At 49.0% G+C, this 16,184-nt stretch overlaps 1 protein-coding gene across 1 annotated transcript; it reads left to right on the forward strand.

Annotated features, from left to right (window-relative positions):
• Window positions 1–2,904: 2,904 nt before the first annotated feature.
• LOC101023293 (chymotrypsin-like elastase family member 2A) lies at window positions 2,905–13,035 on the forward strand (the record flags this gene model as incomplete). The annotated part of the gene is made up of 6 exons (XM_031661334.1): window positions 2,905–3,095; window positions 4,158–4,286; window positions 4,806–4,942; window positions 7,423–7,568; window positions 8,814–8,954; window positions 12,779–13,035. Coding segments are annotated over 6 exons (762 nt in total), but the record flags the coding sequence as incomplete, so codon positions are not given.
• Between the last annotated feature and the right edge of the window lie 3,149 nt (window positions 13,036–16,184).

A 16,184-nucleotide genomic window follows, 5' to 3' on the forward strand; every position in this document is an offset into this window, starting at 1 on the left:
TTTTAAAAGACAGGGTCTCACTCTGTCACCCAGGCTGGAGTGCAGTGGCGCCATCCCAGCTCACTGCAACCTCCGCTTCCTGAGTTCAAGCGATTCTTCTACCTCAGCCTCCCAAGTAGCTGAGATTATAGGCACACACCACCACGCCCAGCTGATTTTTGTATTTTTAGTACAGACAGGGTCTCATCATGTTGGCCAGGTTGGTGTAGAACTCCTGGCCTCTAGTGACCCACCCACCTCGGCCTCCCAAAGTGCTGGGATTTCAGGTGTGAGCCACCACGCCTGGCCCACCACCTTCAAGTTCTAGCCCACACCTGTTAAACTGTCAACCTAAACAGAAACCTCTTGGAGTACGGTGCTGCCATCTTGGCTCACTGCAACCTGCGCCTCCTGAGTTCAAGTGATTCTCCTGCCTCAGCCCCTGAGTAGCTGGGATTACAGGCACGACCCACTGTGCCTGCCTAGAAACCATTTTTTAACCCGAAAAAAATTAAAAAAAAAAAAAGTGAGGAGCCTGGGGGCAGGGGATTAAGGTCCACGTATGCAGTCTCATGTTCCTATAAGCGGATTTGGTCTTCAGGGGAAACTAGAAAAGCAGGAGACAAGATCACCCACCCCTGGTGATCTCTTTCATTCTATTCATTTGCTTATTCACTCACTTGTTCAATCAGTAAGCATTTGTTAAAGACCCAGTATGTACCAGGCACCGTTCTAGGCGCCTGGCACATAGCAGTGGGGGAAAAAAATTCATGAAGCCTTTGTTAAAGTGGAGGAGTAGCCGGGCAGAGTGGCTCACACCTGTAATCCCAGTACTTTTGGAGGCCGAGGTGGATAGATACCCTGAGGTCAGGAGTTCGAGGTCAGCCTAGCTAACATGGCGAAACCCCGTCTCTACTAAAAATGCAACTAAATTAGCCAGGTGTGGTGGCAGGCACCTGTAATCCCAGCTATTCTGGTGGCTTAGACAGGAGAATTGCTTGAACCCAGGAGACAGAGGTTGCAGTGAGCCGAGATGATGCCACTGCACTCCAACCTGAGCGACAAAGCAAGAATCTATCTCAAAAAATAAAAATAAAATAAAGCAGAGGAGTGAGACAATAAACAACTGAATGAGTAAACTCATAACATGCCAGAAAATGCAAGATGCTATGAGGAAGAGTAACGCAGAGCAAGAGGAAGGAGGCGAGTGTGTCTGTGTGTGTATGTACACGAGCGTGCATGTACGTCTGTGTGCACACTGTTGGGGATAGCGTGGTCACAGAAGACCTCATGGAGAAGGTAACCTTGAGCAGAGACCAACAGGAAGTGAAGGAAAGAGCTACATCGATATTTGCGAGAATATTCTAGGCAGGAGGAAGAGCCAGTGCAAAGGCCCTGAGGCAGAAGTGGGTTTAGTGTATTTGCAGAACTGCATGGAAGTCAGGGTGGCTGGAGGAGAGGAGAGTGGGAGCCTATGGAGTCAGAGAGGCCACAGAGGGCCTAGTAGGTCATCAGACCGTCTTAGGTTTTATAAACTGTTAAGGGGGAGCCACTGGAGAGCCTGAGCAGAGAAGAGAAGTCATCCGACTTCCATTCAAAAAGGGTCATTCTGGCTGCTGTGTTGAGAAAATGTGGGCAGGAGCGGGGAGAAGAGATGGGAGACTAGAGTGATCATTGAGAAGAGAGGATGACTGGGACACGCAGTTGAGGTAGTGACCAAGGGGTAGCAATCACTCCACATATTCCCAAGCTAGAGCTGATGGGATTTGCTGATAGACTTGAATGAGGGATAAGAGGGAAAGACAGAAGCCAACGATGACATCAAGCTGGTCTCAAACTCCTGATCTCAGATGGATTCACCTACCTCTGCCTCCCAAAGTGCTAGAATTAAAGGCATGAGGCACTATGCCTGGCAGAACAGTTATTCTTTAATTGTCTATATGTTTTTTATTTTTCTATCCCAGATTTTTTGCGTTAATTTTGTTGTTGCTTTTTGTTGGGGGGCAGAGTAGATACAGGCCCTTGCTGTGTCACCCAGGCTGAGCACAGAGCAATCACAGCTCCCTGCAACCTAGACTTTCTGAGATCAAGCAATCCTCCCACCTCAGCCTCCTGAGTAGCTGAGACTACAGGTGTGCACCACCACTCCCAGTTAATTTTTATTTTATTTTAAAAATGTTTTGGTAGAGTCAGGTTCTCGCTATGGTGCCCAGGCTGCTTCACAAACTCCTGGGCTTAAGCAATACTCCCACCTCAGCCTTCTGAGTAGCTGGGACTGTAGGCATGCACCACCGCACCCAGCGGCTAATTTTCGGCAATTTTTTTGTAGATACAATGTATTAGTCCTTCCTCACACTGCTAAGAAAGACATACCTGAGACTCGGTAACTTATAAAGGAAAGAAGTTTAATTGACTCAGCTCAGTTTGGCTGGGGAGGCCTCAGGAAACTTACAATCACGGCAGAAGGGGAAGGAAACACATCCTTGTTCACACAGCGGCAGCAGGGAGAAATGCCGAGCAAAAGTGGGGAAAAGCCCCGTATAAAACCATCAGATCGTGTGAGAACTCACATTCATGAAAACAGCATGGGGGTAACCACACTCACGATTCAATTACCTCCCACCAGGTCACTCCCACTACACGTGGGGATAATGGGAGCTACAATTCAGGATGAGAATTGGGTAGGGACATAACCAAACTTTATCAGATGGGGTTTCACCACATTGCCCAGGCGGGTCTCAAACTCCTGGGCTCAAGTGATCCTCCTTCCTTGGCCTCCCAAAGTGTTGGGATTACAGGCATGAGCCACCATGCCTGGCCTGATCGTTTTTAATATAGATTGCATTAACGTATTTGTTATCTTGACATCTGAGGTTTTGGGTGCCCCCTTAAGTTGTGCACCTGAGGTGAGTGCCTCACTCCCCCTTACCCTTGTCCCAGCCCTGTTCTTGGGAAACTGGAGTGCAGGGAGGCCCTGCTTTTTCAGCCACAGCCACAAGCTCCTGTGTTTCTCCCCAGGTCTCCCTGCAATACACCTCCAATGGCAATTGGTACCACACCTGCGGAGGGTCCCTGGTAGCCAACAACTGGGTCCTGACGGCTGCCCACTGCATCAGGTAACTGCCATTCCCTGGGCACTTGGCCTGCTCACCAGCTGGTGCTCATTTCTGAGCTGGGGGCTTAAATGGTCTGAATCACGCTACATAAAGCAGCCTTGCAAATAACCATAGGCCTGGCCGAGACACAAGCTGTAGTCAATCAATGGTTCAGTGTGTTGGCCCATCAATGTCAGTACATGGGTGTCCTGTGCCAGGTACTGAGGGAGGATGAGGAGAAAGGGAAGGCCTAATCTTTGCCCTCTTCGGGAAACTATATGTGGCCTCTGGATCTGGAATTGGGTTCCCTTGAACAACTTGACTTCTCAAAGCTTCAATACCATCAGCTGCAGAAAACAATGGAGTAACAGAATTTAGTGTGAACTCAATGAGTTGATTTACTAAAGGGCCTGGCACTTAGTAAGTGCCCAGTGAAAGCTAATTATCAATTATAGACTAATTATAAAGACCCACGAGGTTCTGCACCGTTGTTCACTTATCCTCTTCGTTGTCTGTGGCCTCTGCTCATCACAGCTGGAACTCACCGGAGCTTCTGCCGGGTCCGTGTGACTCCTTCCAGGAGTGATCCCTTCTCCCATCTAATTTATAATAAGCTCTAGGAGGTTTTGGGGAAACCAATAGAGACTTACAGTCAGGAGTCCTGGCTTCTGGTTCTGGTTTCTCACTAACGGTGGGACTCTGGGCCAGGTTACGCCGCTCTGGGACTCAGTTTCCCCATCTGAAAATGAAAGGTGGGAAAAATGTCCTTGAGAGCAAATGACTCCTGTTTTCTCTGTGTTCATCTCATTCCCTCCGTAATCCTACAGAGTCTGTGTTATTACAACATTTATTTTATATTATAGTCTACAGTTAGTATAGTAACAATTATTATATGATCATAGTTCTTACGTTATATACTTTAGGCTCTATTATAATTAACTGATTGTCCGAAGGGAGGAAAGATCCCCAAGCCCAAGCCCCAACTAGTGGCTCATGCAGCAGCCAGTTACTTGGGTCTATCCTAACATTATCCAAAGCCAGGCCTCTGGAGGTGACCCTCTCCCTGGGGCCCCTTTCTCCCAGCTCCTCCAGGACCTACCGCGTGGTGCTGGGACGGCACAACCTCTGCATTGCGGAGTCCGGCTCGCTGACCGTCAGTGTCTCTAAGACTGTGGTGCACCAGAACTGGAATTCCAACCAGATCTCCAAAGGGTTCGTTACTGTCTGGATGCACTTGGGGATGAGGTTGTCAGGGAACAGATGGGGGTCTCACAGAGGCAAGTGTCTCAACTCCACCACATGCCCTCTGCTTCTTCTGTAGGGAGGGGGAAGAAGCTCTGGCCTCTTAGATGTGGAACCAGCTCCAAAGATGTCTCGGGTGGGGATGTCACCTGGGGAGGGAGAAGCAAAGACTGCCAGAGTGACCTGGGTTTGCTGCCAGTCAAGCCTGCAGGGACCCTGTCCATGGAGCATGTATCTACTTCATGCCAAGTCCTGGGGACACAGAGACAGTGCTTGGACCCTGTGACTGTCCCTGGAGGACACAATCTCTCCTACTTTGCCCCTTTCAACAAGGCCCTCTGCATTTTCAAACATGCCCTGGGACCCTACCAGTCAGAGCAACCTGGGGTAACATACAGGGAACGATGACAAGGTCTCAGAGCCCTCCAAAGCCCCACAGGGCAGGAAAAGTCAACCCTGTCCTCATGCTCTGCCTCTGCACTGACCCAGGTACAACATTGCCCTGCTCAAACTGGCTAATCCCATCTCCCTCACCGACAAGATCCAGCTGGCCTGCCTCCCTCCTGCTGGCACCATTCTACCCAACAAGTACCCCTGCTACGTCACGGGCTGGGGAAGGCTGCGGAGTAAGTGGGAGCCAGGAGCCCCCAGGCCTGGGAGGGAAGGGAGGTGATGTCACCCCTGTCTGGCCAGGGCCTCTCACCTGTCATCCCAGGATATGTGGCTGCCTCGGAGAGACGGGATGGCATAGGCTGATGCCTGCCTGGGTTCAAATGTCAGCTCTCCCACTTAATGACTGTGACACCTTGGGCATATTACTAGGTCTTTCCAATGCAAAATTTTTATCATAAGTAAAATGCAAATAATTGGCTGGGCTCCCTGGCTCACGCCTGTAATCCCAGCACTTTGGGAGGCCTGCTGGGTGGATCACTTGAGGTCAGGAGACCATCCTGACCAACATGGTGAAACCCCGTCTCCACTAAAAATATTTTTAAAATAGCAGGGTGTGGAGGTATGCATCTGTAGTCCCAGCTACTCAGGAGGCTGCGGCAGGAGAATCACTTGAACCTGGGAAGTGGAGGTTGCAGTGAGCCAAGATTTCACTACTGCACTCAGCCAAGATTTCCCTACTGCACTCCAGCCTGGGGAACAGAGCGAGACTCCGTCTCAAAAAAAAAAAACAAACTGGGCATAATAATAGCAGCTACATCACAGAGTTGGCAAGAGGATTCAAGGAGATAATCCACAGGAAGCCTGGCATGTGGGAGGTGCTGTGTGTTAGTTGTTGTCACTGTCCCTATGATGGAAAGAAAGTTACAGAGACCATGTGACATCTTCTGTGTGGCCCATAGAGTTCAGAACAGCATTTTCCTCTGTGACCTGAGGCCCCTGGAGCCCTCATCAGACCCTCCGTGCCCCATGGCAAAGCTGTCCCCTGTGCCATTCGGGTCTTGCTGCCTGTCTGGGCTGAGGGCGTGGTCTCTTTGACATAGACTCCAGGGGTTAGAGATCCAATCACTGTAGCCACCAAGAGAAACAGAGTTCCCGCCCTTCACTTGTGAAATCACCAGAGGTTTGGAAGATTCTAGGAAGGGAAGAGTGATAATGACCTTATGACCATAATGACATTATGAGTGATAACGACATTATGACAGTTCTCCCTAATGACATAAAGCCATAAGTATAATGACATATTTTTCCAGGGGTACATTCACATACATACCGTAATAAATACCTACTGCCGCCTTCCTGACTGGCTTATTCAAACACAAGGACACATGAAATCCTGGCGGTGAGCGGTGGTGGAAGAGGCATTTCATGCTTATTAAGATAGAAGCACAACCACCTGTTCGCTTCTCCAGACAACGCTAAAGCATGCAGCTCAATTTGAGACAGTGGGAGCGGGAGGGGCATCCAAATGTTTGGCTTTTAGGCCCAGCTCTCAGTCACGGTAAAACCTTGGGCAAGTCACTTCCAAACCTCAGTTTCCTCATCTGTAAAATGGAAACACTGTTGGTGAAGACCAAAAGAGGTGAAAGGTGAAGATGCATCCTACATTGTAACATGTTATACAAGTGTTAATTACTTATTAGTGGTCTTAAGCCAGACCCTTAACTTTTTTTTTTTTTTTTTTTGAGACACAGTCTTGATCTGTTGCCCTGGCTGGAGTGCAGTGGTTCAGTCTCGGCTCACTGCAACCTCTGCCTCCCAAGTTCAAGCGAATCTCCTGCCTCAGCCTCCAAAGTAGCTGGGATTATAGGCGAGTGCCACTACACCTGGCTAATTTTTGTATTTTAGTAGAGATGGAGTTTCACCATGTTGGTCAGGCTAGTCTCAAACTCCTGACTTCAAGTGATCCTCCCACCTTGGCCTCCCTAAGTGCTGGGATTAGAGGGTGAGCCACTGCTCCTGACTGATGCTTAACTTCCCTAGGCTTCAATCAGAAGTGAAGAATTATGGTAAACTCATCCTTGCCACTCATAGCTGTGGTAACAGTAATGGAGGTGATGGTGGCTGTGTCATTGGGGGCCATTATGAAAGCCCTCCCTTAACCACACCAGTGTATTTTTCTCAAGGAGGGGGCTCTAACTGCCAGGAGGCTCACTTTCTTGTTTCAGATAAGTGACAGAAAGCCATGGAGTTAGCTCAAAAAAAAAAAAAGGGAAATTGTTATAAGAATTTAAAAGTTTCAAAACAAGGGCCGAGATGTAGCCAGGCATCAGGAACAGGCTAGAATCAGGGGCTGGAAGCCTGTAAGAAACTCAGGAAACCCTCTCTTGGAATTTCTTTTCTTTGTGAGTCTACTACATTCTCCACATAAAACAAAACGTCAGTCATTGCCAAAAGCTTCCCAGATTTACGTCCTCTGAAACAGGAATCTCTTAGACCCCACCTCAGGATCCCAGGGGAGGGAGCTCATTGGCTTAGCTTGAATCAGGTGTTCACTGCTGAACCAATCAACCGTGAGGACACAGCATAGACAAATGTGGCTGTTCCCATGTTGCAATGGAGGGAAGACTAGCAGGGGAAACCCAGTAGGAGTCCACCACTTCCTCTCTCTCAGGAGTCCTTGCATCCCTAATGCCTTCTCTCTGATCTCATTCAGCCAACGGGACTCTTCCTGATGTCCTGCAGCAGTGCCGGGTGCTGGTTGTGGACTGTGCCAATTGCTCCAGCTCTGGCTGGTGGGGCAGGACCATGAAAACCAGTATGATCTGTGCTGAGGGTGATGGCGTGACCTCCAGCTGCAACGTGAGTACCAAAATCAGGGGCCCCGCTCCACGACAAAATGTGGCTGGGGATAACGCTATCAAAGTCCATACCTCCATAGGTCCATCCTCCCACCTCCTGACAGAAGTACCCAGAAATATGTTCCAGATATACCAGAACCCGATCTTTGGGCAGGCACGGTGGCTCTTGCCTGTACCCTATCACTTTGGGAGGCCAAGGCGGCCAGACCACTTGAGGTCAGCAGTTCGAGACCAGACTGGCCAACATGGTGAACCCTTGTCTCTACTAAAAATACAAAAATTAGCTGGGCGTGGTGGCGGGCACCTGTAGTCACAGCTACTTAGGAGGCTGAGGCAGGAGAATCACTTGAACCCATGAGGCAGAGGTTGCAGTGAACTAAGGTCACACCACTGCAATCCAGCCTGGGTGACAGAGCGAAACTCAAAAAACAAAAAACAAAAAAAAAACTTGATCTTGGTTCTTGTTTGTTCTTGTTTTGAGATTCTCCTTGTCGTGTCCACTCCTCTCACTGCTGGGAAGTCCTTCCCTGGGTCTCATCAAGGTCTCTCGTGACTGTCATTCCATATCCTTTCCTCTATGATGAAAGGGAGCCAGAGGAAAGTATTCCCTGGGTTAGGGCCTTTCTAGGATGACTTCTGGGTTTTCTGTTGAATTACTCTCATCACTGGCCCAGCGTGTCCCCTCCAGGTAGCTGCCACGGAAGCCTTCCCGGAGACAGTGTCTTAACCACCAGGAATTGCTCTGTGTTGGACTTAGCAGTGAAGTGGGGATGGAATAGGAAGGAGTTCCACACGCCCTTCAGATCACACTGTGCCCTACACACTCTTCCCACACAGACCACCCCACCCCCAGGAAGACGGAGCCAGTGGGGAAGAGCCTGAACTCTGGGATGTGGCCTCAGCTGCTTTAAAAACCGCCTGTGCAACCCTGGGCAAGTCCCAAACTCTCAACACTCCAGTTTCTCCTCTCCAGTGGTCTGGGGAGACTGTGAATATTTACCTCGTAGGATTTTGTGGGGATTAATGAGATAAGGCATAGAACATGCTTAGCTCAGCTCTGGCCACACCGGAAGAATTGGTGTTGGCTTTTGGTGGAATTATGGTACCATCTTGGGCTATGACCACAAGGGCTGGCTTCAGAAGACAGTGACCTGCAGCAGAACAATAGAAATACATTGAGAACAATGGTTCCAATGGGCAGCCCCTTCCTTACCCTTTACCCTTCTGTAACTCTGGCCTTCCTCAGGGAGACTCTGGGTGGCTGCTGAACTGTCAGGCAGCTGACGGCCGGTGGGAGGTGCATGGCATCAGCAGCTTCACCTACAACTACTGCCACAAGCTCTCCGTCTTCACACGGGTCTCCAGTTACATCAACTGGATCAATTTGGTAAGAACGGGACCAGCCCTGACCCCCAGGGCAGTTCCCTGCTCACCTGGCCTCAGGAGTGCCATGCCCACCTGGCGACTGAGAACCCCCTCCTTCCTCTTGAGAGTTAGATGGGACCCCTTGGAGGAGGCTGCAGACCTTGGCAACTGCTGGGCGCCCCCCATGGGACCCCAAAATTTCTGTGTGGGTAAAGCTGAGTAAAAAGCAACATAGAGGGTGGCCTTGTCCAAAGAGATTGGATACTCCTCAGGCATATTAAGAGTGAGTTCCACCGGACACGGTGGCTCAGGCCTGTAATCCCAGCATTTTGGGGGGCCAAGGCGGGCAGATCACGAAGTCAGAAGGTCCAGACCAGCCTGACCAACCAACCCATCTCTACTAAAAAATACAAAAAAATTAGCCAGCTGTGGTAGTGCACTCCTGTAAACCTAGCTACTCAGAAGGCTGGGGCAGGAGACTCCCTTGAACCTGGGAGATGGAGGTTGCAGTGAGCCGAGATTGCACCATTGCACTCCAACCTGGACAAGAAGAGTGAAACTCCAAGTAAAAAAAAAAAAAGAGTGAGTTCCATAGAAATGGTGATTTTATTTTTGTGTATCTGTGTGTGGCCCAGACTCCACCATCCAGTGCTAGAACAGGTATATTTGTCTGCAAAGCCCAAAACCTGATTCTTTGAGACCCCCATAGCATTAATTATTGGAAATTAGTCCCCCTCCGGGGTCTTCCAGCTGTTCTGTAGGGTGACCAACCATCCCGGTTTGTGCAGCACTGAGAGGTTTTCCAGGATGCAGGACTTCCTGTTTTACTCTGGGACCATCCCAGGCAAATAAAACCGAGTTGATCCCCCTGTTTTATCAATGTAAACTCAGAGAGCTGTCTCCTTTCAGCTTCCACAATAACTCAATTTGCTTTTCACAATGAACACACATTTGTTTATAACAATAAGCATTAACATTATTTATTAAAAATAATAGGCCAGGTGCCATGGCTCATGCCTGTAATCGCAGCACTTTCGGAGGCCAAGGAGGGAGGATTGCTTGAGCCCAGGAGTTCAAGACCAGCCTGGGCAACATAGCGAGACTCTGTCTACAAAAAAATTATTTAATTACTTAGGCATGGTGGTGCATGCTGGTAGTCTCCGCTACTTGGGAGGCTTGGGTGAAAGGATCACTTAGGCCCGCGAGGCCAACGCTACATTGAGCCAAGGTCACACCAATGCATTTCAGCCTGGGTGACATAGCAAGACTGCATCTCCAAAAATAATAATAATAACTGGCATCAATATTAAGGAGCAGCCGTGGATACACGCAGCAGTAGGTGAAAGCAGCCAGAACAGGAAACCCCGTCACAAGAAAGGGGTGGCTGGTGGCTCACGCCTGTAATCCCTTTGGGGGGGATTACAGCACTTTGGGAGGCCGAGATGGGCAGATCACCAGAGGTCAGGAGTTCGAGACCAGCCTAACCAACATGGGGAAACCCCATCTCTACTAAAAATGTAAAACTAAGCTGGGTGTGGTGATACGTGCTTGTAATCCCAGCTACTCAGGAGGCTGAGGCAGGGGAACCACTTGAACCTGGGAGGTGGAGGTTGCAGTAACCCAAGTTCACACCACTGCACTCCAGCCTGGGCGACAGAGCAAGACTCCATCTCAAAAAAAGAAAAACCACAAAAAAAAGAATCGAGTGCCCGGGAGAGGGCAGAGGAGCCACCATGCCTGGTACTGGATGCTGGGAGGGAAGAGTCGGACACTCTGTGCCGATGAAGGACCACCTCAGTTTGGTCTTCTGTAAAATGGGACGTGAACTAGACAAGGACTCCTCCACTATTTAGGCACTACAGCAAATGGGAGTTAAGGTATTTGTGGCAGAGCAGCTGGTCCTGGCAGCACCTAGGGAACCTGAAGCAGGGGCAGGGGCAATTGTCCCAATATTTTTGTCCCAGCGTCAGGTGTTCCCAGCCACAGACACAAGCACAACAGAACAGGCCAGATCCCGAAGCATGGCCAGATGGCAGCAGGGATCCACAGGCCACCACGCCTCGTGAGGCAGCTGGGCAGAGGCCCTGTGTTCATGGGAGAGCAGTCGGGGCAGGCACAGATGCCCAGTAATGGGTTTCAGAAATGGGAGAGCCAAGCAACCAGCTGTCCTTGGGTGAGGGCTGCCCCTGGCAGCTGCGGAGGGGCTCGTGAAATCTTGCAGTGGCCCCAACCCAGGGACACACTGTGTGCAGCCTGGAGTCATGTACCACTAGAGCCCTGGGGGTGCCTGAGAGCCCCTGCCTGGATAAACCCAGACAGGTGACAAACCAAGGTCAGGAAGTACAAGCAAAAGAGCAGAGAAGCAGAGGAGACAAGTGGCCCGGGGCATTCATCCTTTCAACAAATGTCCATTGAATGACAGTCACACATGAATGTCAGCAATCCTTAGCTTTTATTCTTTTACCAGAAGGTAATACATACTCTGTGTAAAAATATTAACACAATATAAGAGTGTATCAAGTAAAATGTATCAAGATGTCCCCCCTCATTTTACATCTCCAATTCCACTCTCCAGAGGTAATCATTGTTTTTGTTTTTGTTTTTATTTTTGTTTTTGTTTTCAAACGGAGTCTCGCTCTGTTGCCCAGGCTGGTCTTGAACTCCTGACCTCAGGCAATCTGCCCACCGCGGCCTCCCAATGTGCTAGGATTACAAGCGTGAGCCATCGTGCCCCCCCAATCATTGTTAAAAGCTTGGTGTGTGGTCTTCTCAACTTTATGTGCATATGTATCTATATACATAAAGAGAGAGAGAGAGAGAGAGAGAGAGAGACTGTCTTCTAAGCAAAAATAGGCTGAGTCTTCATACTGTTCTGCAACTGTTTTTCACTTAACACCTTATCACATTATATATGTCAGTATGTACATGTCATTCTTTTGAACAGCTATATAGTATTCCACAGTTTGAGTATAATAAACAAAGCTCTCAAGTTTCCTATTTTTCACTCTTACATTGTGCAGTGAACATCCTTGAACATAATTCTTGCACACTGGTCTGAGTATTTGTGCTGTAGCAGCTGGATCTCCTGCAGTTTACAGCCCTGGATCATGAAGTTGGCATATCAAAATGTTTAACAGGCCGGGTGCAGTGGTTCACACTTGCAATGCAAGCACTTTAGGAAGCTGAGGCGGGTAGATCACTTGAGGTCAGCAGTTGGAGACCAGCCTGGCCAACATGGTGAAACCTCATCTCTACTAAAAATGCAAAAAAATTAGGCAGGCATGGTCGTGCATGACTATAATCTCAGCTACCCGGGAGGCTGACGCATGAGAATCACTTGAATCTGTGTGGCAGAGGTAGCAGTGAACCCAGATCGCCCCACTGCACTCCAGCCTGGGCAACACAGTGAGACTGTCTCAACAAAAAAAAAAAAAAAAAAGTTTAACAGACACTGATCGACAGCCTCTGGAAACAGTTATAGCACCAACCACATTGCATAACTGCCTTGCAAACAGCAGTTTTGATTTGAGAAACAAATGAAATCTAAAAATATGCCATCCACACATTTGGAATATAAGTTTTAGGGGTTCAAAGGCCTCCTACCCTGAAGCCCACACAGGACTCCTGGTAAGACCCCCTTTACAGGAAGACCCTAACAGGTCAATGAAAAGCTGTGATTGCATGTTTTTTTTTCAAAACGTCATCAGAACTCCTCAGGCAGGAGCTACTGCAGTGTGGGCTGCCTGTGACTCACATGAGGAGCTTAACCCAGGAGGATAGACAGGAAACTGCCACGCACAGCTCTGCGGTTAGGTGAACCTGACCATTTTCTTGTGTGTCCTGCAGGTGATTGCAAATAACTAACCAAAAGAAGTCCCCGGGACTGTTTCATACCTGGAAAGGTCCCAGAAGGAAATTAATATTATAATAAAGTGACAACTATGCAAATCACATCTTGATGAGAGATTTATTAGCAATCCATCCGAACATCCAGGGCCCTAAAAACCATGAGTAGGCTGGGCACAGTGGCACAGCCCTGTAATCCCAGCACTTAGCACTTTGGGAGGCCAAAGCAGGCAGATCGCTCTAGTCCAGGAATTCAAGACCAGCCTGAGTAACATGGCATAACCCTGTACATTGTATTGTACTAAAAATACAAGAAGTAAATGGGCGAGGTGATACGCACCTATAGTCCCAGCTACTCAGGAGGCTGAGGTGGGAAGATCGCTTGAGCCCTGGAGGTAGAGACTGCAGTGAGCCACGATCGCGTCATCGCACTCTAGCCTGGGCAACAGTGAGACCCTGTCTCAAAAAAAAAAGGAAAAGAAATTTGCATCTGCGTCTCCCTGCCCGACTGAGACCTCAAGGACCCAGCCCACTTTAGAACCTGACACATGACATTATTGTCAAACAACATATAAATGGAGCACTAAGCTCCAGGGAGGGAAGTGGGCTGTAGCGGCTTCCTGCACTCTGCCTCCTCTGCCTCCCTTTCCTCCCCTAGTTCAAGACCAGCATGGGCAACATAGGGAGACTCTCTCTTTACAAAAAAAAAAAAATGTTTAATTACTCAGGCATGGTGGTGCGTGCCTGTAGTCTCAGCTACTTGGGAGGCTTGGGTGGAAGGGTCACTTGGGCCTGGGAGGCCAATGCTATATTGAGCCAAGGTCGCACCAATGCACTTAAGCCTGGGTGACATAGCAAGACCCTGTCTCTGAAAATAATGATAATAATAACCGGCATCAGTATTAAGGAGCAGCCGTGGATACACGCAGCAGTAGGTGAAAGCAGCCAGAACAGGAAACCCCGTCACAAGAAAGGGGTGGCTGGTAGCTCACGCCTGTAATCCCGGCACTTTGGGAGGCCGAGATGGGCAGATCACCAGAGGTCAGGAGTTTGAGACCAGACTGACCAACATGGGGAAACCCCATCTCTACTAAAAATATACAACTAAGCTGGGTGTGGTGACACATGCTTGTAATCCCAGCTACTCAGGAGGCTGAGGCAGGGGAATCACTTGAAACTGGGAGGTGGAGGTTGCAGTAACCCGAGTTCACGCCACTGCACTCCAGCCTGGGCAACGGAGCGAGACTCCATCTCAAAAAAAAGAAAAACCACAAAAAAAGAAAAGGGTGCCGGGAGAGGGCAGAGGACCCACCATGCCTGTTACTGAATGCTGGGAGGGAAGAGTCGGACACTCTGTGCCGATGAAAGACCACCTCAGTTTGCTCTTCTGTAAAATGGGACTTGAACTAGACAAGGACTCCTCCACTATTTAGGCACTACAGCAAATGGGAGTTATGGCATTTGTGGCAGAGCACCCAAAGAAGGGAAAGCTGGCATCTGACTTCACTAATTTTAATTTGCAGAGAAGTGTTCATTAAACTGACACTTATAAAACCAAATATGAAGCTGCAGCCATGAGCACGTGGTCACAGGAGGAAACTAAACTGTCAAAATAAGCCGGTGGCTGCTTCCAAGTGTTCCCACTGATTCTTGCCAGCCCCTTGTTCATTTGTCTGTCTGCTGGCATCTTTTTGCCAACAAGTGGTCACAGGCAGAGATTCCAGAAACGTTTGTTGGGGAAAAATGGAAAATCAAAAAGACAGTAGCCATTAATCATTAACTGGTGCTTTTTTATATATAAATTGGGAAAAACCCATCTGAGTCCACTTTTGGAGGCACCACCCACACGTCAGAGGAGCCTGGCCTGAGACTGACTGGACGAAAAGCTGCTTAGGGGCCTCTCCCAGCCAAATCCTAAGACCCCAGCTGCTGGGAGGCCACTGCGGCAGTTGATCCTGGCAGCACCTAGGGAACCTTGAAGCAGGGCAGTGGGCACTGGGTCCAATTTTTTTTGTCCCAGCCGAAGGCTGGCAGCCACAGAACAAGCACAAATGAGCAGGCCAGATCCCCAAGCATGGCCAGATGGCGCAGGTCATCCACGGGTCATCACACCCGAGGCAACTGGGTAGAGTCCCCTGTGTTCATGGGAGAGCAGTCGGGCAGGCACAGATGCCCGGGTAATGGGTTTGCAGAAAGGGGAGAGTCAGCTGCCAACCAGCTGTCCTTGGTGGGGGCTGCCCTGGCAGTGGCGTGGAGGAGCCAGGAGGACGGTAGTGGCCCCTGCAACTCCAAGGACACAGTGTGTGCAGGCTGGAGTCAATGGAATCAACCACTAGAGCCCTGGGTGTTTGAGAGCCCTGCCTGATAAACTCCAGACAGGTGGACAAAAACCAAGGTCAGGAAGTACAAGCAAAAAGAGCAGAGAAGCAGAGGAGACAAGTAGCCCTCGGGCATTCATCCTTTCAACAAATGTCCATTGAATGACAGTCACACACAATGTCAGCAATCCTAGCTTTTATTCTTTTACCAGAAGGTAATACATACTCTGTGTGTAAAAATATTAACACAATATAAGAGTGTATCAAGTAAAATGTATCAAGATGTCCCCCTCATTTTACATCTCCAATTCCGCTCTCCAGAGGTAATCATTGTTTTTGTTTGTTTTCGAACGGAGTCTTGCTCTGTTGCCCAGGCTGGAGTACAGTGGCTTGATAGCTCACTGCAACCTCTGCCTCCCAGGTTCAAGCAATTCTCCTGCCCCAGCCTCCTAACTAGCTGGGATTACAGGCATGCACCAACATGCCCAGGTAATTTTTGTATTTGTAGTAGAGATGGGGTTTCACCATGTTGGCCAGGCTGGTCTCAAACTCCTGACCTCAGGTGATCTGCCCATCTCGGCCTCCCAATGTGCTGAGATTACAAGCGTGAGCCACCGCACCCTGCCAATGATTGTTAAAAGCTTGGTGTGTGCATATGTATGTATACTTTACGTGCATATGTATCTATACATAGAGAAAGAGAGACACTGTCTTCTCAGCAAAAATAGGATCTGAGTCTTCATACTGTTCTGCAACTGTTTTTCACATAACACCTTATCACATTTTATATGTATGTACATGTCATTCTTTTGAACAGCTAAATAGTATTCCATTCATTGAGTATAATGAATGAAGCTCTCAGGTTCCCTATTTTTCACTCTTACATTGTGCAATGAACATCCTTGAACATAATTCTTGCACAATGGTCTGAGTATTTGTGCTGTAGCAGCTGGATCTCCTGCAGTTTGCAGCACTGGATCATGAAGTTGGCATATCAAAATGTTTAACAGGCCGGGCACGGTGGTTCACGCCTGTAATCCAAGCACTTTGGGAAGCTGAGGCGAGTAGATCACTTGAGGTCAGCAGTT

The sequence above is a fragment of the Papio anubis genome, unplaced genomic scaffold, assembly GCF_008728515.1.
Source record: "Papio anubis isolate 15944 unplaced genomic scaffold, Panubis1.0 scaffold1311, whole genome shotgun sequence".
Classification (NCBI taxonomy): domain Eukaryota; kingdom Metazoa; phylum Chordata; class Mammalia; order Primates; family Cercopithecidae; genus Papio; species Papio anubis.